At 38.9% G+C, this 18,198-nt stretch overlaps 2 protein-coding genes across 3 annotated transcripts in view; one reads left to right on the top strand and one right to left on the bottom strand.

The window, feature by feature from the left end:
- The first annotated feature begins 246 nt into the window (after positions 1-246).
- LOC145996069 (putative cytochrome P450 6a13) lies at positions 247-9,888 on the top strand. Its single transcript, XM_083132302.1, has 5 exons — positions 247-524; positions 3,001-3,937; positions 5,667-5,897; positions 6,584-6,835; positions 8,288-9,888. Exons 2-5 carry the CDS (start codon positions 3,028-3,030, stop codon positions 8,455-8,457), a joined length of 1,563 nt encoding a protein of 520 aa, XP_082988428.1. The 5' UTR covers positions 247-524; positions 3,001-3,027; the 3' UTR covers positions 8,458-9,888.
- LOC145996070 (cytochrome P450 9e2-like) overlaps positions 9,872-18,198 on the bottom strand; it is a 24,269-nt gene continuing 15,942 nt past the window's right edge. For both annotated transcript variants that reach the window (XM_083132303.1, XM_083132304.1), the window contains 4 exons: positions 17,019-17,923; positions 15,352-15,573; positions 12,629-12,880; positions 9,872-10,223 (listed from right to left, as the gene is read on the bottom strand). In XM_083132303.1, coding sequence (XP_082988429.1) covers positions 10,039-10,223; positions 12,629-12,880; positions 15,352-15,573; positions 17,019-17,889 — 1,530 coding nt within the window. In that variant the 5' untranslated portion in view covers positions 17,890-17,923 and the 3' untranslated portion in view covers positions 9,872-10,038. The remainder of the gene's footprint in view (positions 10,224-12,628; positions 12,881-15,351; positions 15,574-17,018; positions 17,924-18,198) is intronic.

The following is an 18,198-nucleotide window of genomic DNA, read 5'->3' as shown; positions in this document are numbered from 1 at the left end:
AAAGGGAGGGAGGAAGGAGTAGCATGGAAATTTTCCTTATCCCCAGGGGGTCATGTGACCACTTGTCGGTTCTTAAGAGATCACTGCAATCAACCACTTATGTGTTTTTCATTCACTGTGTACATTACACTTTCAACATGCATATTTTTGCACTGTTACGTAATGTATATCTTTCATAAAATATTGCATGTCACCCTTGACTTGGCAAAGAAACAGAACTAAGAGTTAGATACGAGATTGCGAGGCCTTGTGGCGATGACATGCTGATATGATGTGACAAGATTGCATGTGAACAAAAGGAAGGTAGTATCATCATGAGTTCAGTCTGTGATTATTTGCTAGACCTTCCTGGCGAGTTATTTTGATGCCAAGACTATCATGATCACTAGAAATATAAATGATATTCCAGTGGAATTTTAACATAATTTTGAGCTTAAACTTGTCAAATCAACCAAGTTACTTCACTGAGGAGAGGTGTTTCGTTTGGAGCTCCATCTATTGACGTCATCTGCTTAATATTTAAGGTAGGTGAACATTTCAATTATTTGCACATTATCAGGGGAAGATATGGAATCATTACCAAGGGAGGAGTTGGAATCGAGGTTCTCGTGAACTGCAGGCAGTGATGTGCGTCTACGCGTAAACAACCATAGTCTACATTCTACACGTAGACTATTTTATACTCGTAGATTACGTAATCTATGTAAACAACATGGCGAATGTTGATAGCTTAGCAAAGGGCGCCGTGGAATTAAAAAAAATTATACTGCGTATCAGTTTCTGATGTGTAAGGAGAACTTTTCATACTATTTCTTCCAAATTCGAACAATTTCTCACCTAGGAAGAAACCTAATATAGGAAGTATTCTAATGTTTTATGGGAAAAATATCACTCTTGCCTCACGACTGCCATCTGTTGTTGTTTTTTGCATACTATTTATCTTCTTCCATAGTTGATAATAGAAGAGAAGATAAATTTTGTTGTAAATAGAGTTCTTTTCATTTCGTTAGTTTTTTCGTTAGTTCAACAATATAGTTGAAAATGTCACTTTCCTTTCATGAAAGCCTTGAAAATTAATTTTAGTGCACTTTAGATTGTCTACGTAGTCTATGTAAACCACAACCCTATGTAATCTACGCCTAGATTACGTGTAGACAACGCATGTAGACGTAAAATTATAGTCTACGGCACATCACTGGTCATAAATGAGCAAGTTAATAAACAATTAATAATGTACACGAAAAGAAAACACCCACCGTTGAAAATTTCAAAGTCTAAACCTGCGCGATGTGATAACGTAGCTTCAACTTCCTTGCAGACAAAATTCTCGTCTTCGGAAAGAAGAAAACTGCTTCCAATTCTGATAGCATAAACGCATACCTAGTCAATGCAAAGGATCCTGGGGGTTCGGATCCAAGATTTGGGCACTGTTGTTCCTTGTGAGTGTACTATCATACATTTCATCACTCATCCTCATCTTCGCGATTAGCCAATAGTGTCGAAAAAGCGAAGTAAAATAAACCAAATTAATCAATCAAGCTTTACTATTATGATGCATATGTCGAACATTTTATAATTTTTTTCAACACGTATATGAATCTACTACATTAAACACGAACCGACATTTTAAAAAAGTAGTAATATTACCATTTACGTTGTCATACTTGACTCTTCTTCCATGAAATATTTATATAAACGCAAATGGCATTTAGAGTCGATATTACAGCTGTAACCAATGTTGTGCTTTAAAAAAATATTCTCAAACTGTTTAAAATGGCAGTGAAAACTATAAACAATTTTAATAAACAATCAATCGAAACTTGGAAAAAAATATTTACGCCCATACATTTTAAATGTGTCGGCATCAATATTTGTATATCTTTTGTTTATGACTATTGTATGAAAATAAGCAACTGCTTTAAAAGCCTTCCAAAAGCCAAGGAAAGAGAATATCTGGAAGACTATCTCGACTTGATTTCAGATGATAGACAGTGTTGCAAACTTTGAAGAACTTGCAGTTATAGCAGTTTCATTATCGACATGGTGTGACGCATAATTAGGAAGAACACATGTGATGTTTACATAAAGTAAAACCAAATTGCTATTGTGTTCAATCATGACTATATACCCGTATTTTATTAGTGTGAGTTCTTTTTAGTATTCATGTAATGCAAATATTCAGAATCTAATGTTTATCACGTTGAAAATTAATGTTTTATCATCTTTTGGAGCCACTGTACTTTTTAATGTTTTTATCGAATTTCATAAGACCGATCTTTCAAGTTATCTGCGGCAATAGCAATTTCGACGAATGAAGCAGGAGCATAGATTGTGTCATGAAATGTATATATGTAAAATTGTTTAATTATGTGTATTTTCTGTCAAAAATTAATAAATACGTCAATCACACACATGTTAGAACATCACTAAGACTTCCTGTTATTTTTTCGTACGTGAGGTTTGCTACACTGCCTTGCTACGTTGCCATATCGCGCAGGTTGGACTTTGATATTTTCAAAAGAGGGTGGTTTTTCCGCTCAAGGCTGTACATTTAAAGTAGGCTTTATTTCACGAAATTATTTGAATGATGTTTTACAACATCGCGTACGGTTGAAGACCAAAGAATAATAAGAGATTCTGTGCTAGGCAAATCAATAGCGCTATTTCTAGACAAATGTTCACATATCAATAAACCTTAGACTACTTTTGTGCCAGATTGTAAAGTTGGATCCATTAGTATTACCGTGCAAATTGTCCATGTTCGTGCACTTTATTTGACCCAATAAGAGCTGCAAGAATTAAAAGAAAACTCAAAACAAGCAGTTGGCAACTTCTGCACCAGCATACATACAAATCAATCACTTAAAAACACATAGAATGTAAGAGAAAAAATAATGAAAATAGTCATGGACAATTTGTACGGTAATCTCATTGTACATTTGCAGGTTTTGCGTTTTGTAATTCTTCTTACATTAATGAATAATTTGTATTTTCTTGCAGTAAATGTAACTTAGTAATAACATAACCATGATTCTTCTTCTGGCAATCATCATTGTGGTATTGAGCGCCATCTACACCTACTTAACTTGGAACTTTGACTACTGGAAGAAATGCGGTGTGCCACACGAGAAGCCAACCGTACTAGTGGGCAATTTGGCAGATATTGTTCTGGTGAGAAAGCACGTATACGCTCACCATATGCAGCTTTACAAACAGTTCGAGAATGAACCGTTCTGCGGGATGTACCTGTTCAGGCAACCAGCCCTGTTCGTCAAGGATCCGCAGCTGCTGAAGGCAATTCTGGTGAAGGATTTCGACCACTTTGTCGACCGGAACTTCCATCCCGATGAAGACACGGACCCGATCGCTGGGAAGAGCCTCTTCAGTATCAGGGGGAACAACTGGAGGTTGCTGAGAGCGAAACTGACACCTACATTCACTTCCGGAAAAATGAAGAGGATGTTCCAACTAGTCGCAGAGTGCGGGGACGAGCTTGGGAGTATAGTTGCTGGCAGCCCCAAATCGGGAGAGGTGGTGGAGGTGAAAGATTTGTGTGCGAGGTTCACAACTGACGTGATCTCTTCATGCGCTTTCGGGATAGCATGCCACAGCCTGCAGAATCCTGATGCCGAGTTTAGGCAGATGGGAAGGAAACTGATAGAGCCTAACTTGAGGAATACCGTCTTAGGGACAGGACTGTTTTTTTTTCCTGAACTCATAAGGTCTCTGCGGTTCACGTTATTTCCACAGAATCTTATGGACTTTTTCCGTTCTGCCATATTCGACAGTGTGGAGTATCGTGTCAGAAACAAGATAAAGCGCTCAGACTTTCTTCAGCTGCTTCTTGACTTGAAGATCAAAGGCTCGGTAGATGATGATGATGATGATGTCAAAGATGAGGAAAGAAGTGAGAACGGACTTCACAATACAAGCTCTGGTAAGCCCACTTCCATTATTATAGTGGTTGAATTGCTGACTTTTCCTCAAGCACCTAAATGTCAACCTCTCTATTTCGTAGTACACCCTGAACCACTGGCATAGCAGGGAGGAGCTGATGGGGCTACAGCCCGCTTCGAAATTATGAGAAAGCAAAACTGTTCAACTGAAAGTAATATTTTTTTATTTTAATTTGCTTTTCTCCCACTTTTGGCTAATCCCGAATATGAGGATTGCTGTGTATTGGAACACACGCAGACCGCACTCAAGGTGTCGAATAGATTATAAATGATATGCACGCATAATTCAACATTATTAATTGACCTCAAATTTACCACTCAACAAATTATAACGAACTGCATTTATACAAGACAAAACACAATGTATTTTTACCAACATCTTGACAACTTCAAAGGTTTTATAAAATATATAGACCATTTACATATTCAGCGACACACACACACACGACAAGGATGAATGATGATATGATTAAATTAATGAAAGGCAATCACTAACATATATGGATGACACAACAAGAGCACCACAGAGGATTATACTGTCAGCGAGTCCAGACGCCAGAGCCTCGCTAGTCTGCAAAATGCAGTCCAGGGTGTACTACATGGAAGTGAGGTTGATATATGGGTCTCCTCAGAAAGAGTCTCACTTTACACTCCGAAAGCAGAAAAGAACTCGAGATAAACCAAACTTGTGAATGAAAATTCCCTTTAAATGACTCCTTATTGTCATTTTTCTCTTTGAACAACTTTTAAGACGAAATACTTTCCTGTGAATCCTCCCGTGAAAGTAGTTATGTAATATCCAATTTTACAATTACAGTCCTCTCAAAAAAAAAAAATGCCTTTGACGTCTGGACTCACAATCAGTACAATCCTCTGTGAGGCTTGTGTCCTTTCATCAATTACATCTTATCACTTTTCATCCCCATCGTCGCGGTTGGTCAAAAGTGGCACAAAAGCTAAATAAAATAAAACAATCACGAACGTAATTGTGTACTACTTACCATGTGTGTGCACTGGGTAATCTTATAGTCGAGTAACAAGTTAGTTCTGAATCAATAGCTCACTATAATGTTTAAGTACAATATATAGTTAAGTTGACAGCTGACTTTACTGCATGTACAATCACTGGTAAAAAAATGTAGCACTTATATCCTGAAGCATTTGCTTCCTTGCGCGGCGTGTGTGTTATGCGTGCAACGTAACTCTAAGGCGATGGTTGAAATTGCAATTGAAGTTCTGCTAATAAAATTCGCTCATGCAACCCAGTGTTTCACAATATACAGGGCGGTCTTAATATCTTGCCACCACCTGCAGAGGTTTCAAAGTTAGCAATCCAGAAGGCCAGCATGACTTACACCATTTCCTTGACTTAAATTATTTCCGTGCATGTTCTGTGTGAGATTATTGTGTCTCGGTTAGGCATCTATGTTAAATCTTACAGTGACGTCATACTGAACTTCCTTTATTGTTTCACTGGTCTGTGGACGTTCATGTGTCCATACACATGCTGCTCACCGTTCATCCACACTGTAGTTACTTGTGGCAGCCATCTTAAGACAGATCACCCTGTAGGTGTCCAATTTTTATTGGCGGTGACTGTACTTAGTGAATATTCCATAATAAATATTACATTGTCTGTTTTTTTTTTATAATTCCTCAGGTACTAAAATTTTAAACAGAAATAAGAAAATCGTTTACGCTATTTTTCAGTTAACTTCAAACTGAGTGATGACGACATTCTTGCGCAGGCACTGACGTTCTTCAACGCAGGCTTTGAAACATCTTCGACAACAATGTGCTTTACCCTCTACGAGCTATCCGTGAATCCAGACATCCAGAGCAAGGCACGGGAAGAAATCGTAGCTATCCTGGAGAAGAATGACAACAAGTTATCCTACGACTCCATTAAGGAAATGCAGTATCTGGATCTGGTTGTATCAGGTATTTGATTCTACTCTTTTTGTATATACAGGGTGATTTACATAAAACTGACGGATTTCATTATCAATGTATGTGGACATGAATAAAACTATGCTGCTCGCATTTTCAGCTGGCGGCTGGGAATCAACGAATCAGCGATCAGTTGAATTCTCTTCGACTGACATCGGAAATTTTCGGGTCACAAGACACCCGAACGTTACTGGCGGGACGAAACAAATGAGCGTCGTATGCATAGCATGTTGCCAAACGTACTGCAAAACGGAGGGGAGAGAGAGAGTTTATCAGCGGCGTTGCTGGATAAAAGTTGTACAATAGTACACAATGCACGGAAAATTAGTGTAGAAAATACCCAAATACTGTACAAATAAGCTAATACAAACAATAGACAAAAACAGACGTACGCCTGGCAACGTTGTAACGGTGGAGCGATGTTACCCTTACAGCTTTTAGTTCGTAACAGAAGTTGTTGACATCCATGGATCCACACACCCGCTAAGACGATTGGTGGGCAGATGGAGCTAGCTATGTAGTTCAACCACCTGTTGGGCCCTCGATCAGTATAACTCCAAGGCTCAACCTAACATCCCCCATTCGGGAGTCCGGGGGCGGGGGGGGGAGGGATTACCCCATTTCAGCATTTTGTCATCCAAACACTTTTTACTTGTGTCTTACGTTTCCTCTTCCAGAAACTTTACGCAAGTACCCGCCACTTCCGTTTCTGGACAGGGTGTGTTCGAAGGACTACAGGATACCCGGAAGTCACGTGGTTCTACCAAAGGGTTACCCCGTATTCATCCCCATAATGGCGATCCACTACGATCCGAAATATTATCCTCGCCCAGAGAAGTTCGATCCCGAAAGGTTTACGGAAGACAACAAGAAAACGAGGCCCAATTATACGTATTTCCCTTTCGGCGAAGGGCCCAGGAACTGCATAGGTAAGGATAGAATTTCATGTTTTCAACTTTTAATTTTGAAATAAGCACATTGTAGGTGTGTTGCTGAGCTTATATTGCCTTCTAAAGCAAGTTGTCTTGAATTCAAATGATTGGCGTCCTCAAGTTGTGGGGTACTTCCCCCGCCCCCCTCCCTCGTCACCTGTCGCCTCCAATATAACAATACCACATTGCAAATGTATAGAACGTCTGCAAAGGTGAAGGAAGGGACAAAACAGGAAAATGGATTCAATTTAACAAAATAAAATAAGAATACGTACATATAACGTAGTTGCAAGAATGTTTCTTTTCTTCCATTTCTTATATTTTTCAATTATATAAATTTATAATATTCCATTCTATGCAGTGATGTGCGTCTACGCGTAAACAACGATAGTCTACATTCTACACGTCGACTACTTTATACACGTAGATTACGTAATCTATTTAAACAACATGGCGAAAGGTGATATCATAGCAAAGGACGCCGTGGAATTAAAAATTAATATAGTGCGTATCAGTTGCTGATGTGTGAGGAGACCTTTTCATACTATTTCTTTCAAATTCGAACAATTTCTCACCTAGGAAGAAACTTAATATAGGAAATGTTCTAATGTTTTATGGGGAAAAGACAACTCTTAAATCACGACTGCCATCTGTTGTTGTTTTTTGCATACTATTTATCTTCTTTCATAGTGGATAATAGAAGAGAAGAGAAATGTTGTAAATAGGGTTCTTTTAATTTCGCCAGGAACCAATAAAGTTCAAAATGTCACTTTCCTTTCATGAAAACCTTGAAAATTAATTTTAGTGCACTTTAAATTGTCTACCTAGTCTATGTAAACTAGAACCCTATGTAATCTACGCGTAGATTACGTGTAGACAACGCGTATAGACGTAAACTTATAGTCTACGGCACATCACTGATTCTATGTATACTTCTAAACAACATAACTGTATATTAATTCATGTAGTTAGTTTGTAGTTACAAAAGCAATGTAAAGTAAATTGCAAGCTTAAGTGTAACCCTACTTTAATAATAATATAATAATAAACGAGTGCACGAAAGAGCCAGATGTTGCTCCAAGGGAGCTAAGTTGGCAACTTTGCTCCGCAGCCGCCGCGTAGGGAAGAACCTCACGGAAACCCGTCCTATATGCCCTTAAACATGTACTACGAGTATAAGTGGTGCGGCACGCTTGAGTAAAGCATGCTTTCCTGCTCTCCTTGCACTCCTTTCTGCCAGCTCAAGAACGTGCTTGTTAAGGCCAAAATTCATCGGATTTCCTTTCGCGATATGTAACACGCACATTTGCTTTGTGACTCGGGTTGCCTGATTTGAAGGGGCAGATTTCAAAATTCAGTTCACTTCTCCTCGTGAGTGTACACTATGTGCATGTTTGTGAGATATTTGCATGAAATAACATTGGCACTGATATTATTTTTCTATTATAGGTAGTCGCTTCGGCCTTCTACAGACGAAAGTGGGTCTAGCAAGCATACTGTCTAGGTGTGAAGTTAGTGTCTGCGAGAAAACACCCAAACCCTTAGTCTTAGACAAGAGGGCATTGTTATTGTCACCTGTAGGTGGCTTGTACCTTCAGCTCAAGCCTCTGGACAATTAAGAAGAAACTATAGTTGATGAGTTGTCTCTTTGCGGGTGAACCCTTACTGGCTGCGCAGTTCCTAGGGAAGTGCCTCAGGCACTGCGCGTCATTCTCCTTATAGTCTGTAAGAGCTATAGAGCGAGTTGGTGGCAACTACCCTCTCTGCGCGGAGTTACAAAAGATCAGCCGCAAAGATACAACTCGTCAACTCTAGTTGGTCTATCTGAAGACATATTATTTTGTACATAGCATATTAAAATGTATTTTTCAAACAGTCTTCTTTACTTGCATTAGCAGCTGCTGTGAGACTTATCAGCCACCTCGGTGGCCAAATGTTTTGAGTGTTCGAATCACATTTCTATAAACTTCTTTTACAACAAAAAGACATGATGACCATCAAAAGAGTGAAGTTTGAGGCAGTTTTGTTTTAATAAATAGTTGACCAGGTGCTAGGGGTGTGAAATAAACTGCAAATGCTATTGATTATATAATGGGTATTGCTACCAAAGTACGAAATGATGTTTATGTCTTTCGCAAATTATTTTTTTTTCTTCTTCTTTTTTAAATTCATGTATAATTGGCGACTATGTTTTCAGTTAAGCGGCTGCGTTTTCAACTTTGGCGACTAGTTTTAATTGATTTGGAGCTAAATGGCGCCTGGGTGTTAAGTTCTAGTTTCGAACACTGGACTGACTAAACGTTATTTAGGAATGATGTTCGCCTTGATATTCTGTACACACTTAAAATTTGTCCGTATTTTAAGGCAGCACCCTGTATATTGGTGATAGTAGATTGAAGGAGATTCTGCGTAAAGAATGCAGGTAATGCAATACGTTTTATTGAGTTTGCTTGCTTTAAGTCCACTTTATGCACACATGCATACAGCTTAATGTGAGATTCGAACACCCACGTATACCGGGTATCGAACTCGGACCCCGTGGTTACCAGGCGTACACGTTACCACTATGCATACTCCAACACAGATAAAGAACGGTGTGCATATTGCAGGTTGTCTAACAACTGTTAAACGTGCTTCAATTGGCGCGCCACGCTTGAGTTCGGAGCTAACCGCATAACAGACCTTTCACGGTATGTAACACGCACATTCGTTCTGTGATTCGGGTTGCCTGATCTGAAGGGGCTGACTTCAAAATTCAATCCACTTTTTCTCGTAAGTGTACGAGTCCTGTTCTTCTGCTCGTGCGCTATAGAGATAATAATGAATATTCCAGTGGAGTTGAAAGGGAAATGTGAGAGTTAAAGGAGCATTTAATTGCTTTTTGATGTCACATGTGGGACACGATACAAAACAAAAGTAAATCACAAAGTTGAAATAAACTAACAATATTAAAAGTACGTTCTACCTTCTAACTTAATTATGTGTAATACTTGATTTTTATATACAAATGACAAGTTTGTATTGTTTATTCACAATGTATAATAAAGTTACGGCATTGCATTTATTTTAAAAATTGAGATTCAACTTTGACATGGAATAAATAATAATAATTAAGTAAGTAATTAATATTTAATAGAATCATGTAACGGTTTTATTATAAGCATTAAGATATACGTTTCAATCTTTCTTTTGAGTTCTTATTAACATATATTGTGATACACCTCTCTCTTCCTGAGTTTTATATTCAAATGTTCTCTTGGCTCTAGAAAAATCACATATGGATGAAGCCTTGGACGTATAGGAGTTTCATCACATGTGTACAGCTCGAACTTGTTGAGAACATTCACCATGATGACTTTAAGGACCATTAAGGCATACTTGGTAGCTGTAACGAAAGGAAATGTTGATGCATATATTAATATTCAATGAATGATAATGGACCATATTAGTGTGACGTCACTGAGCACGATTGAGTCCAAACAAAGATAACACGTGGTTTTGGCCTATTCTGTAGCATTAGTTTTTTCCCATCGCAAGGGGAAGCTTTAAGGGCATGCGGGACAGTCTCCACCCGGCTTTTCCCTCCGAGTCAGTGTTGCCAACTTAGCTCTCTTGGAGCCAGATCTGGCTGTTTCGTACACCCGTTTGCCTGTGAACTGGGGCGCCCGCCCCCGTACCTCACTATGATACCATCACTGGTTCCGGCCCACATAGACCAACTTTTGCCATGATTATATATTTTGCACGTGACGTGATATTGTTATATTGGCTGCATCGCCAAATCTCCTCTTATATCCCCAGCTACTTTTTTTATAGCGCCGTGTCGACGTGAAATTGGCATAATATTGTTATCAGGGAATCCTTTATTTTCGATTTCGTACGACCATGAGATGGGTGATGCCGCCGGATCTAGATGGTGAAAACTAAGAATAAATTGTCATCAATTTAGAGTTAACGGTGATAGCAGCGCCACACCCCTTTGACAACTAACACTACTCTAGGAATCACTTCGTAAATCTAGGTCCTTGAAAGTCGGTTTTAATTCCACTTAAGGTGAAATTTAGCTCTTTTATGCGCACCATGTTTGGCAACACTTACAGGAGGCAAGGAGAAATGCATTGGGCATATGGGAGTATTTTTTTTATTTGTTATCTTGGGAATATCAAACTTCCGATGGAATAGAAAATGATATCAATGGGAAGAGGGCAGTTTGAAGAAGTGATTGCCCAGCAGAAAAATCGAAACTCCCATTTGATTAGCCGTAACTTGATGTTGAAGTTGATTCCCCATAAGGAATACATGGGATTCCGACAATTCTTGTTCGTCATATTTTTTACAGGTCGTATCTAGCTTAATAATCAACTTTGAAAAACGCTTCGGCCTGTCAGATGTGGAGAAATTCATACTATCTTGTACCTCCACGTTTTTCTTCAGTAGCATTGCCCATTCCAAATAAATGCACACATGGTGCGTAACTGTATCTCCTCGCCTTAAGTATTGTGACAGTAGTTATGAAACAGAAACCAAATAGTGATGTGTTTCGTACATGAATGGAAAGTTGAGATTTCGGAGAACATGTCAATATATTTGACATACCTTGCAGATGATAAAGTAAAGAATAACTAGACTAAGAAATTGAATGAAGCAAATTCTCCTCCCTGGCGTCCAATCGGGAACAGCAGCCAATAGGCGGCGCCGCTGCAGTCACGTGAGACTTCTAACTCCCATCATCCCCATCGGTCGGGCCATTCTCATTGGCTACGAGTTGGGCTCGGTTGAGCTTCGGCTATGTTCGGAAGCAGAATGGCAGGATTTTCTTTAAAATTGCGTGATTTCCTTATTCAAGTTATTCTTTACCATATGCTATGTAACGTACGTGTAATATATCTTCGAAATCTCATCTTTACATTCATGTACGATAAACATGTCAATTTTATTTCGCAACTGCTGTCACAATCCTTAAAGCTACCCCTTGGGATGAACATACCTATATGTGAATCGGAAATTATATTGAATGATTGGAAATGTACAGGGTGTCCCAAAAGAAACCCAGGACTTAATTTATGAAGGAAGAATTAAATATTTTACACATTTATTAGTTGGCAAAGTTATTACATTATTTGAAAGGGTAAACATTGCCATTAAATGTGGAAGAGGATATCTGACAAATGCCCTTCAAATTCTTTTGACAAAATTCTGGATCACTTTTTTCGCATAACTGCGGCTCAGTGCCGTCGATAGCTCTTTGAATTACTGTGTTCAATTCAGGAATCGTTCTTATATTAGCAGTATAAATTTGGGCTTAATGAATCCCCAGTGGAAAAAATCGCGCGGTCTGAGGTCGCACAGTTGTTTAATTGGGGGCGCTTCTCCTACCAAAAATGTTAGGTAACGATCTTCATCGCTCCTTCGTCGTTTGGCGCTCCATATTGACTAACCGCAACGTTTTTACTGTAATATGTGACCTCGCAGAGAGCTACCAACCCTGCGGGAAAAATTGGCGCATAATTTTAAATCCTGCGTTAATTTTGTGACACCCTTTATAAGAATGTCCTGTACAACTATTGTTACTGAAATTGTCGGGTTCGAAGTTTCATCATCGGTCGACCACATCCAAACATGGCAGAAAGCCAAACATGGCAGAAAGGCATGCTAAATAACAAAGTAAAACTAATATACAGTGCGATTGTAAATTATTCACACGATTTTTAAAAATCAGTACATGCTTTGAATTCAATGCATGATCGAAGGTATAAGTGAGGAAAATAGTGTGTAGTTGACAGTACATACCTGTACACATCCTGGGTCCTCCACCAAAAGGTATATACGAGAAACTAGGTCGACTCTTCTTGTTTTCTTCTGAAAATCTCTCTGGGTCGAACACGTACGGGTCCGGATAGTACTCCGGGTCATAGTGTAGTCCGTACATAGGGAAATAGATGTGCATCCCTTTTTCTATGATGAACTTCGTTTCGGGCACGTTGAACGTCTTCTTGCATTCGCGGTTGGTGATCGGGAAAGCTGGATGTAGCCTTAAGCTTTCTGGAAAGAAAATATACATTTAAATCAGGATTAAGTTCGATTTATGCAGAGCTCGAAACGAAATACCTGGAACCTTCCCGTTCCGTCACAAATGGCAAACGTTTGCACTCGCACTGCTTCACACAAGCCTGCGACGCGACTGCCATCTACCGAGCGACAACGGAACCCACTTCTAGTGGCAGGAGTTCCATAGAGCCGCGGCATCTAGACGTCTATATATGAGAGGTGGCATTTTCCACTGACTGACCCTTATAGATATTTCATTACATTTTCATTTTCAGTAATTATATTATCGTACCCAAGGCCATTGGGGAGAAGTATCAAGTCTTAACATAGCAGAGAAAGGAATGCTGAATAAGTAATCAGGCAAAGGTTAGGTTATTGACTTGAGAGGCGTATGTGGCATGACAGTTGGAAGGGAGAGAGAATGGACAGTTGGAGAGTGAACGGGATAACGTAAGGATTGCAGGTTGGAGAGAGAAAGTAAGTGGGGGACGATTGTTGAACAGTGGGGCATAAGGAGAGTGAATTCTGACAGGAAGGTCAGATATGTGACAATTGAGAGGACCATCTATGGAAATAACTTTCATCTAATTGTGAGGCAAGTAATATCCTTTTCTTGACACATCCATATCGGTTCAGTCATGGAGAGTACAGAATCCAATTATTGTACATGTAAGTTCTTTTGCCATAACTTTGAATGTAACCTCTTGTATTTATCACATTTAGGCCAAGCGAGTGATAACCATCTGAAAGATGAATGATGAATAACTACACCACCCAATACAATCTATAGGTCTCTAGTTTGATCCCAACGCAGTATTAACATTGCGTTACGGTATTATTAAGACAGGGTATTGAAGATATGCACATTTAATTCAGAAAGTCTTCCCCAGTTCGGCGAACTGACTACTATCCACAATTACCGTCTGCTTAAATTTTAAAAAGTGAAGTAAATTCCAGAAAACTCGTGTCCAAGGAAAAAGGTTAGGTAAAGTTCCCCGTGCCCTGAAGGCACATTTAGGGGATTTGGGGGTAGGGCACTACACACTCTCGATCTCAGCCATTTTGGAGGTGATGTGATCAGCACCACGCTGTAACCGCTTTTACCCCCCCTTACGTACCCATTGATTTTGAACTGGGTGAGTCCCAGGGCTGCTGTATCTTATATTATTTGATGTTCATGTACATATTTTAATATTAATTAGGGTTGTTGAAGGTCCAGGAAGCCATGAATTCTATTGGGTTCTATTGGGTTCCAGAACAGGACCGGAACCTATTTTCTCTCACAATTTAAATTCGATCCAATTTTCGTATTGTTTCATTGGAAAAAAGGTTCCTGGACCGTATTTAAATTCATTATAAATAAAGAGTTTCTGGACCGTATTTAAATTGATCTGGAGAAAGGTTCCTGGACCGAATTGAAATACTATAGAGATAAAGAGGTTCTTTACGGTCCAGAACCCATTTATGCTTGCTCTCCTGGACCGGAATTCAATTTATTTAAAATTCCTGGATCTTCTAACAGCCCTGCTATTAATTTCATTTGTCGTTAATCTCGTCGCTATAGCAACCAGAGACAACAAAACATCGTGATAACAATAGTAATTCCTTTCATTCAGTTAAAATTTCCATTTCGTGCTCTGGATTTATAGATATATCATCATTTTCTCTACCGATTGCAATTCAGTTTCACAGTGTTATTTTTCTTAAAGAAATAACGTTAGATAAATAATAACAACAACTTATTTGTGACCTGTGTGTGTGTCTTATGTATGTATATGGATGTGTATGATTGTAGTACGAACATGATTCATTTAAGGATCATTTATCTATGAAACCCAGATAGAATCAATAGTGGCATTACCCACCATAGATAAGCTAAACTATGAAATTTTTTAAAACAAAATATCCTCCTTATTTACGTAGTGATTTTTAATGCAACTTGTCGCAGCTTAAGAAAGCTAATGCACTAAGTTACTGCCATAAGTATAAATAATTGTATAGAATGTTTCCTCAGAGGTGTATGTAACTACGCTACCCAAGACCAAGCGATCGAGCTGGTTCCTTTGCGCGGACACAGGACCCCAATTTTACGTAGCAAGAAATAAGAGCATATGACCATGAGTGTATGGTCAAGTTGTTTACACTAATATAACATACCGCTATGATAACGTAATGTTCAAGCAGCAAAATACGTTTTATATATGTCATAAGTTGGTAAATTTATAGTCGCACAACTTTTGAAACACCCTATATTGGTGTATTTTTCAAGTGAAACAATTACCACAATCAATATGGTAGAACTCGAGTGCAGGACCATGTGTTATGCACCAGTGTCTTGTATCAATTGAAATAAGGAAGAATTATTATTGAACAGGGTGTTTCAAAAGTATTTCGCTAGAATTTAGCCAATTTCAGTCAGGACAATTACTGTCCTTACCATTTAATGAACTTGGAAATGATCATACCTGATGCAACTTTATCTAAGTACTCCATCTTCTGTAGAGTTTCGTAAGTGAGTTTTCCTTCAGTCTCTTTCAGGGTGTTATAAATTTCGTCATGCAACTTTTCCTGGATTTTGGGATTCAGCGCCATCTCGTATAATGCGAACGCAGCGCCCCTGGCGTTCGTTTCGGTACTAGCGATCAGGAACGTTGTTATCATGCAGATCGCTTCGTCACTTAAAAGACCTATAAAGTTAAAAGTCCTAGTTAATTCTAAAATTGCATGTAGTAATACTATGGATATAGAATGTAGAACTACTTTTAAACGCACACCATTGTTTGCTTCAAAAATTGTTATTTTTGCCATGAAGCTTGTGGAATATTGTTATGCATAAATTACATACTGTAGAGATTATAACAATGGACAGTGAAATTATGATGCACACAAATTAACACGATAATTTCAAAATAGTTTTAAGAGGTATTTTTCTATACACCAATGTCAGCATGTCTAAATCACTTTTTTTTGTGGTTAGCTGACATAATTACTTATCTAAGTTATTTCTAACTTTTCGGGATAGGGTTTTCACTCCGTTCACCACTGATTTCTGGTAAGACGTTAGATACCAGCTAAGAAACACAAAGATTATGTTTGTAGCATGTATATTCACGTTCATGTATATATACATTTATATGATCATTTCAAAATCCAATTTAGCAACACAGATAGTCACAAAATTTGTTTTGGAGTGTTTCAGTCTAATGGGATCATTTCTCTTGTGTGGAATTTTGAAATGATATGCCTGCTTGACGTCAAATAGCAGGGACTGGAAGGACTCACCTTCATTTTACCATCCAGACAGAACAATGTAAATTTCATAATCCTCGAATTAAAAAGTGTATGTTAAAATGTGCTGGGCAAAAACAGCCAAATGTAAAGCTGTAAGTTCAATGAAGATAAATGATGTCATAATAATTTTTGATTCATGTTACAGATTGTTTGCACTGAATTGTACATCAGCATGGTTCAGTTAGATTGAAAAATGCTTGTCATTTTTTAAACGTGTTATTGCAAAAATATGTGTGAAATTGTTTGGATCGAAGAGGTACTAAGATTAGTAGAAACAGTCTGGGTACCACAGCAAAATTAGTTTTTTTTTAACGTCTCATGAATGATAGTATAATCTGTGGATGAGTGAAAACCGCTAAAACCGAATTTGTGCATTGTTCTTGCTACACGACAAACTAAAACTCTTCCTGATATACGAGGTATGTTCAAAAATTTTCCAATAGCGCGCCAACTGGCACGGAGAGCGCGATGCGGCTACTGAGCGCACCAGGTGGCAAGTTTTGGCAACAAACTGACGTTTACCAAGATCGGCTAGCGACAGCTTTAGCAGCTTGAGAAATATAATGTGATGTTATGACTTCACGTTTTGATTGTCTGCTTAGCAACCTTCGCTATGCTATTAGATGTATACGTGAGTAGGTTAGGCAGACCAGGTTTGATTCTGTTAGCATCTCCAAGCTGCTCCAAGCTGGTGTAGTTGCAAGTCCGTTGACCTTAGTACCTCTATTAGCAAGTGAACCGAGCACATGTACAAGCTGTTCGTCAGTTTAGTGATAAAGTAACAGTGAAACAAAGATTGGGTAATCTGAGGTTAAGCTAACCGAGAGTTAAGAAAGCTTACCTGTTTTAGGGTCTATCAAGTCCTGCTCGGTAACTCCCGGTTCGCTGAGCTTTTCCTTAAGAAGATAGTCAGCGAAGTCATTCCTGACTATCTCTTTCGCCTTTCTTTCATTGTATACGTCGGTCATTAACTTCCTGACGAACATGATTGTCTCCTTTTCCACCATTGTTATCCCGAGGAAACGTCCAAGACGGGGAGACAACGCAACAATACCGAATGGCACAACCCTCCTCAGGGACGGTTCCACAAGAATCCTGGCAGTCTTCAGCAACACATTGTCCCTATCTTTGAAGCTATTGCATTCAACGCCAGAAACCACGTACATTGTATTGTCGACGCAGAACCGATCGACATTATCCAAAATGTCCACGACCTGGGAACTCTTCGCGTAGTCATCCAAGGTGTCAAGCAGCGTGTGAACCTTTCCGTTGACGTCACAGAACATCTTCTTGACCTGACCAATGGAGAACGCCGGACGGAATCTTGGCGCCATTTCCTTGTATGCGTTGTCTTTGAGGAAGAAGAACAGTTTTGCTGCAATAGGATCGCCGATTGGATCTGGTTGAAACGCTCTGTTGGTGAAATGTTCCGTGTCCGTCATGACCATCTTGACAAAGGATGGATCGCAGGCGACTATAACGGGTTTGGTTCCCAGGAACCATCCTCCGAATGGATGTCCTTTGAACTGGTTGTAGATCCTACCAAGAAATTCCACAATGTTCTCTCTCTTCAACACTATATCCTTGATGTTACCAATGAGAGGCAAGGGTTCCATGTATGGGATCCCCCTCTTCCTGAAGTAATCATTGTTCCAAGTCGCAAGCTTGTAGATGAAAGCGAGAGTTACAACAAGTACAATCAGTAAGTACATGCTTGTTACTATCACTACGTTCACCCGTCAATACCTGAAAGAAAGACAAAGGTGAGTTCAAACTTCTACAAGTGAATATTCCATAATCAGGATGTCTACTAGTGAAGAATGATAAGAAAGTCCAGAAACCAACAGGTAGATAAAGAAAAAGTCAAGAAAGTATGCTTGTGGTCAAGAATTCTTGCTATCTTTTGCAGGATAGTGAATGTACATTGTTATATACCTGTACTGGGATTTGATAAAATTGAATATTTGGAAATATAAAATTATATTGAGTTGTGGCTAAGATTTGTTCATTTTGTTTCTTAA

This window comes from Lepisma saccharinum, chromosome 12 (assembly GCF_977018435.1).
Source record: "Lepisma saccharinum chromosome 12, izLepSacc3.1, whole genome shotgun sequence".
Classification (NCBI taxonomy): Eukaryota; Metazoa; Arthropoda; class Insecta; order Zygentoma; family Lepismatidae; genus Lepisma; species Lepisma saccharinum.
This window is presented reverse-complemented; position numbering and strand designations above follow the sequence as displayed.

What these genes read in the sequence shown, in the direction of transcription:
- LOC145996069 (XM_083132302.1), top strand. Translation starts at nt 3,028, where the DNA reads ATGATTCTTCTTCTGGCAATCATCATTGTGGTATTGAGCGCCATCTAC. An exon ending in TCTGGATCTGGTTGTATCAG is followed by an intron (nt 5,898 to 6,583) that starts GTATTTGATTCT and finishes TTCCTCTTCCAG; the next exon opens with AAACTTTACGCAAGTACCCG. An exon ending in AGGGCCCAGGAACTGCATAG is followed by an intron (nt 6,836 to 8,287) that starts GTAAGGATAGAA and finishes TTTCTATTATAG; the next exon opens with GTAGTCGCTTCGGCCTTCTA.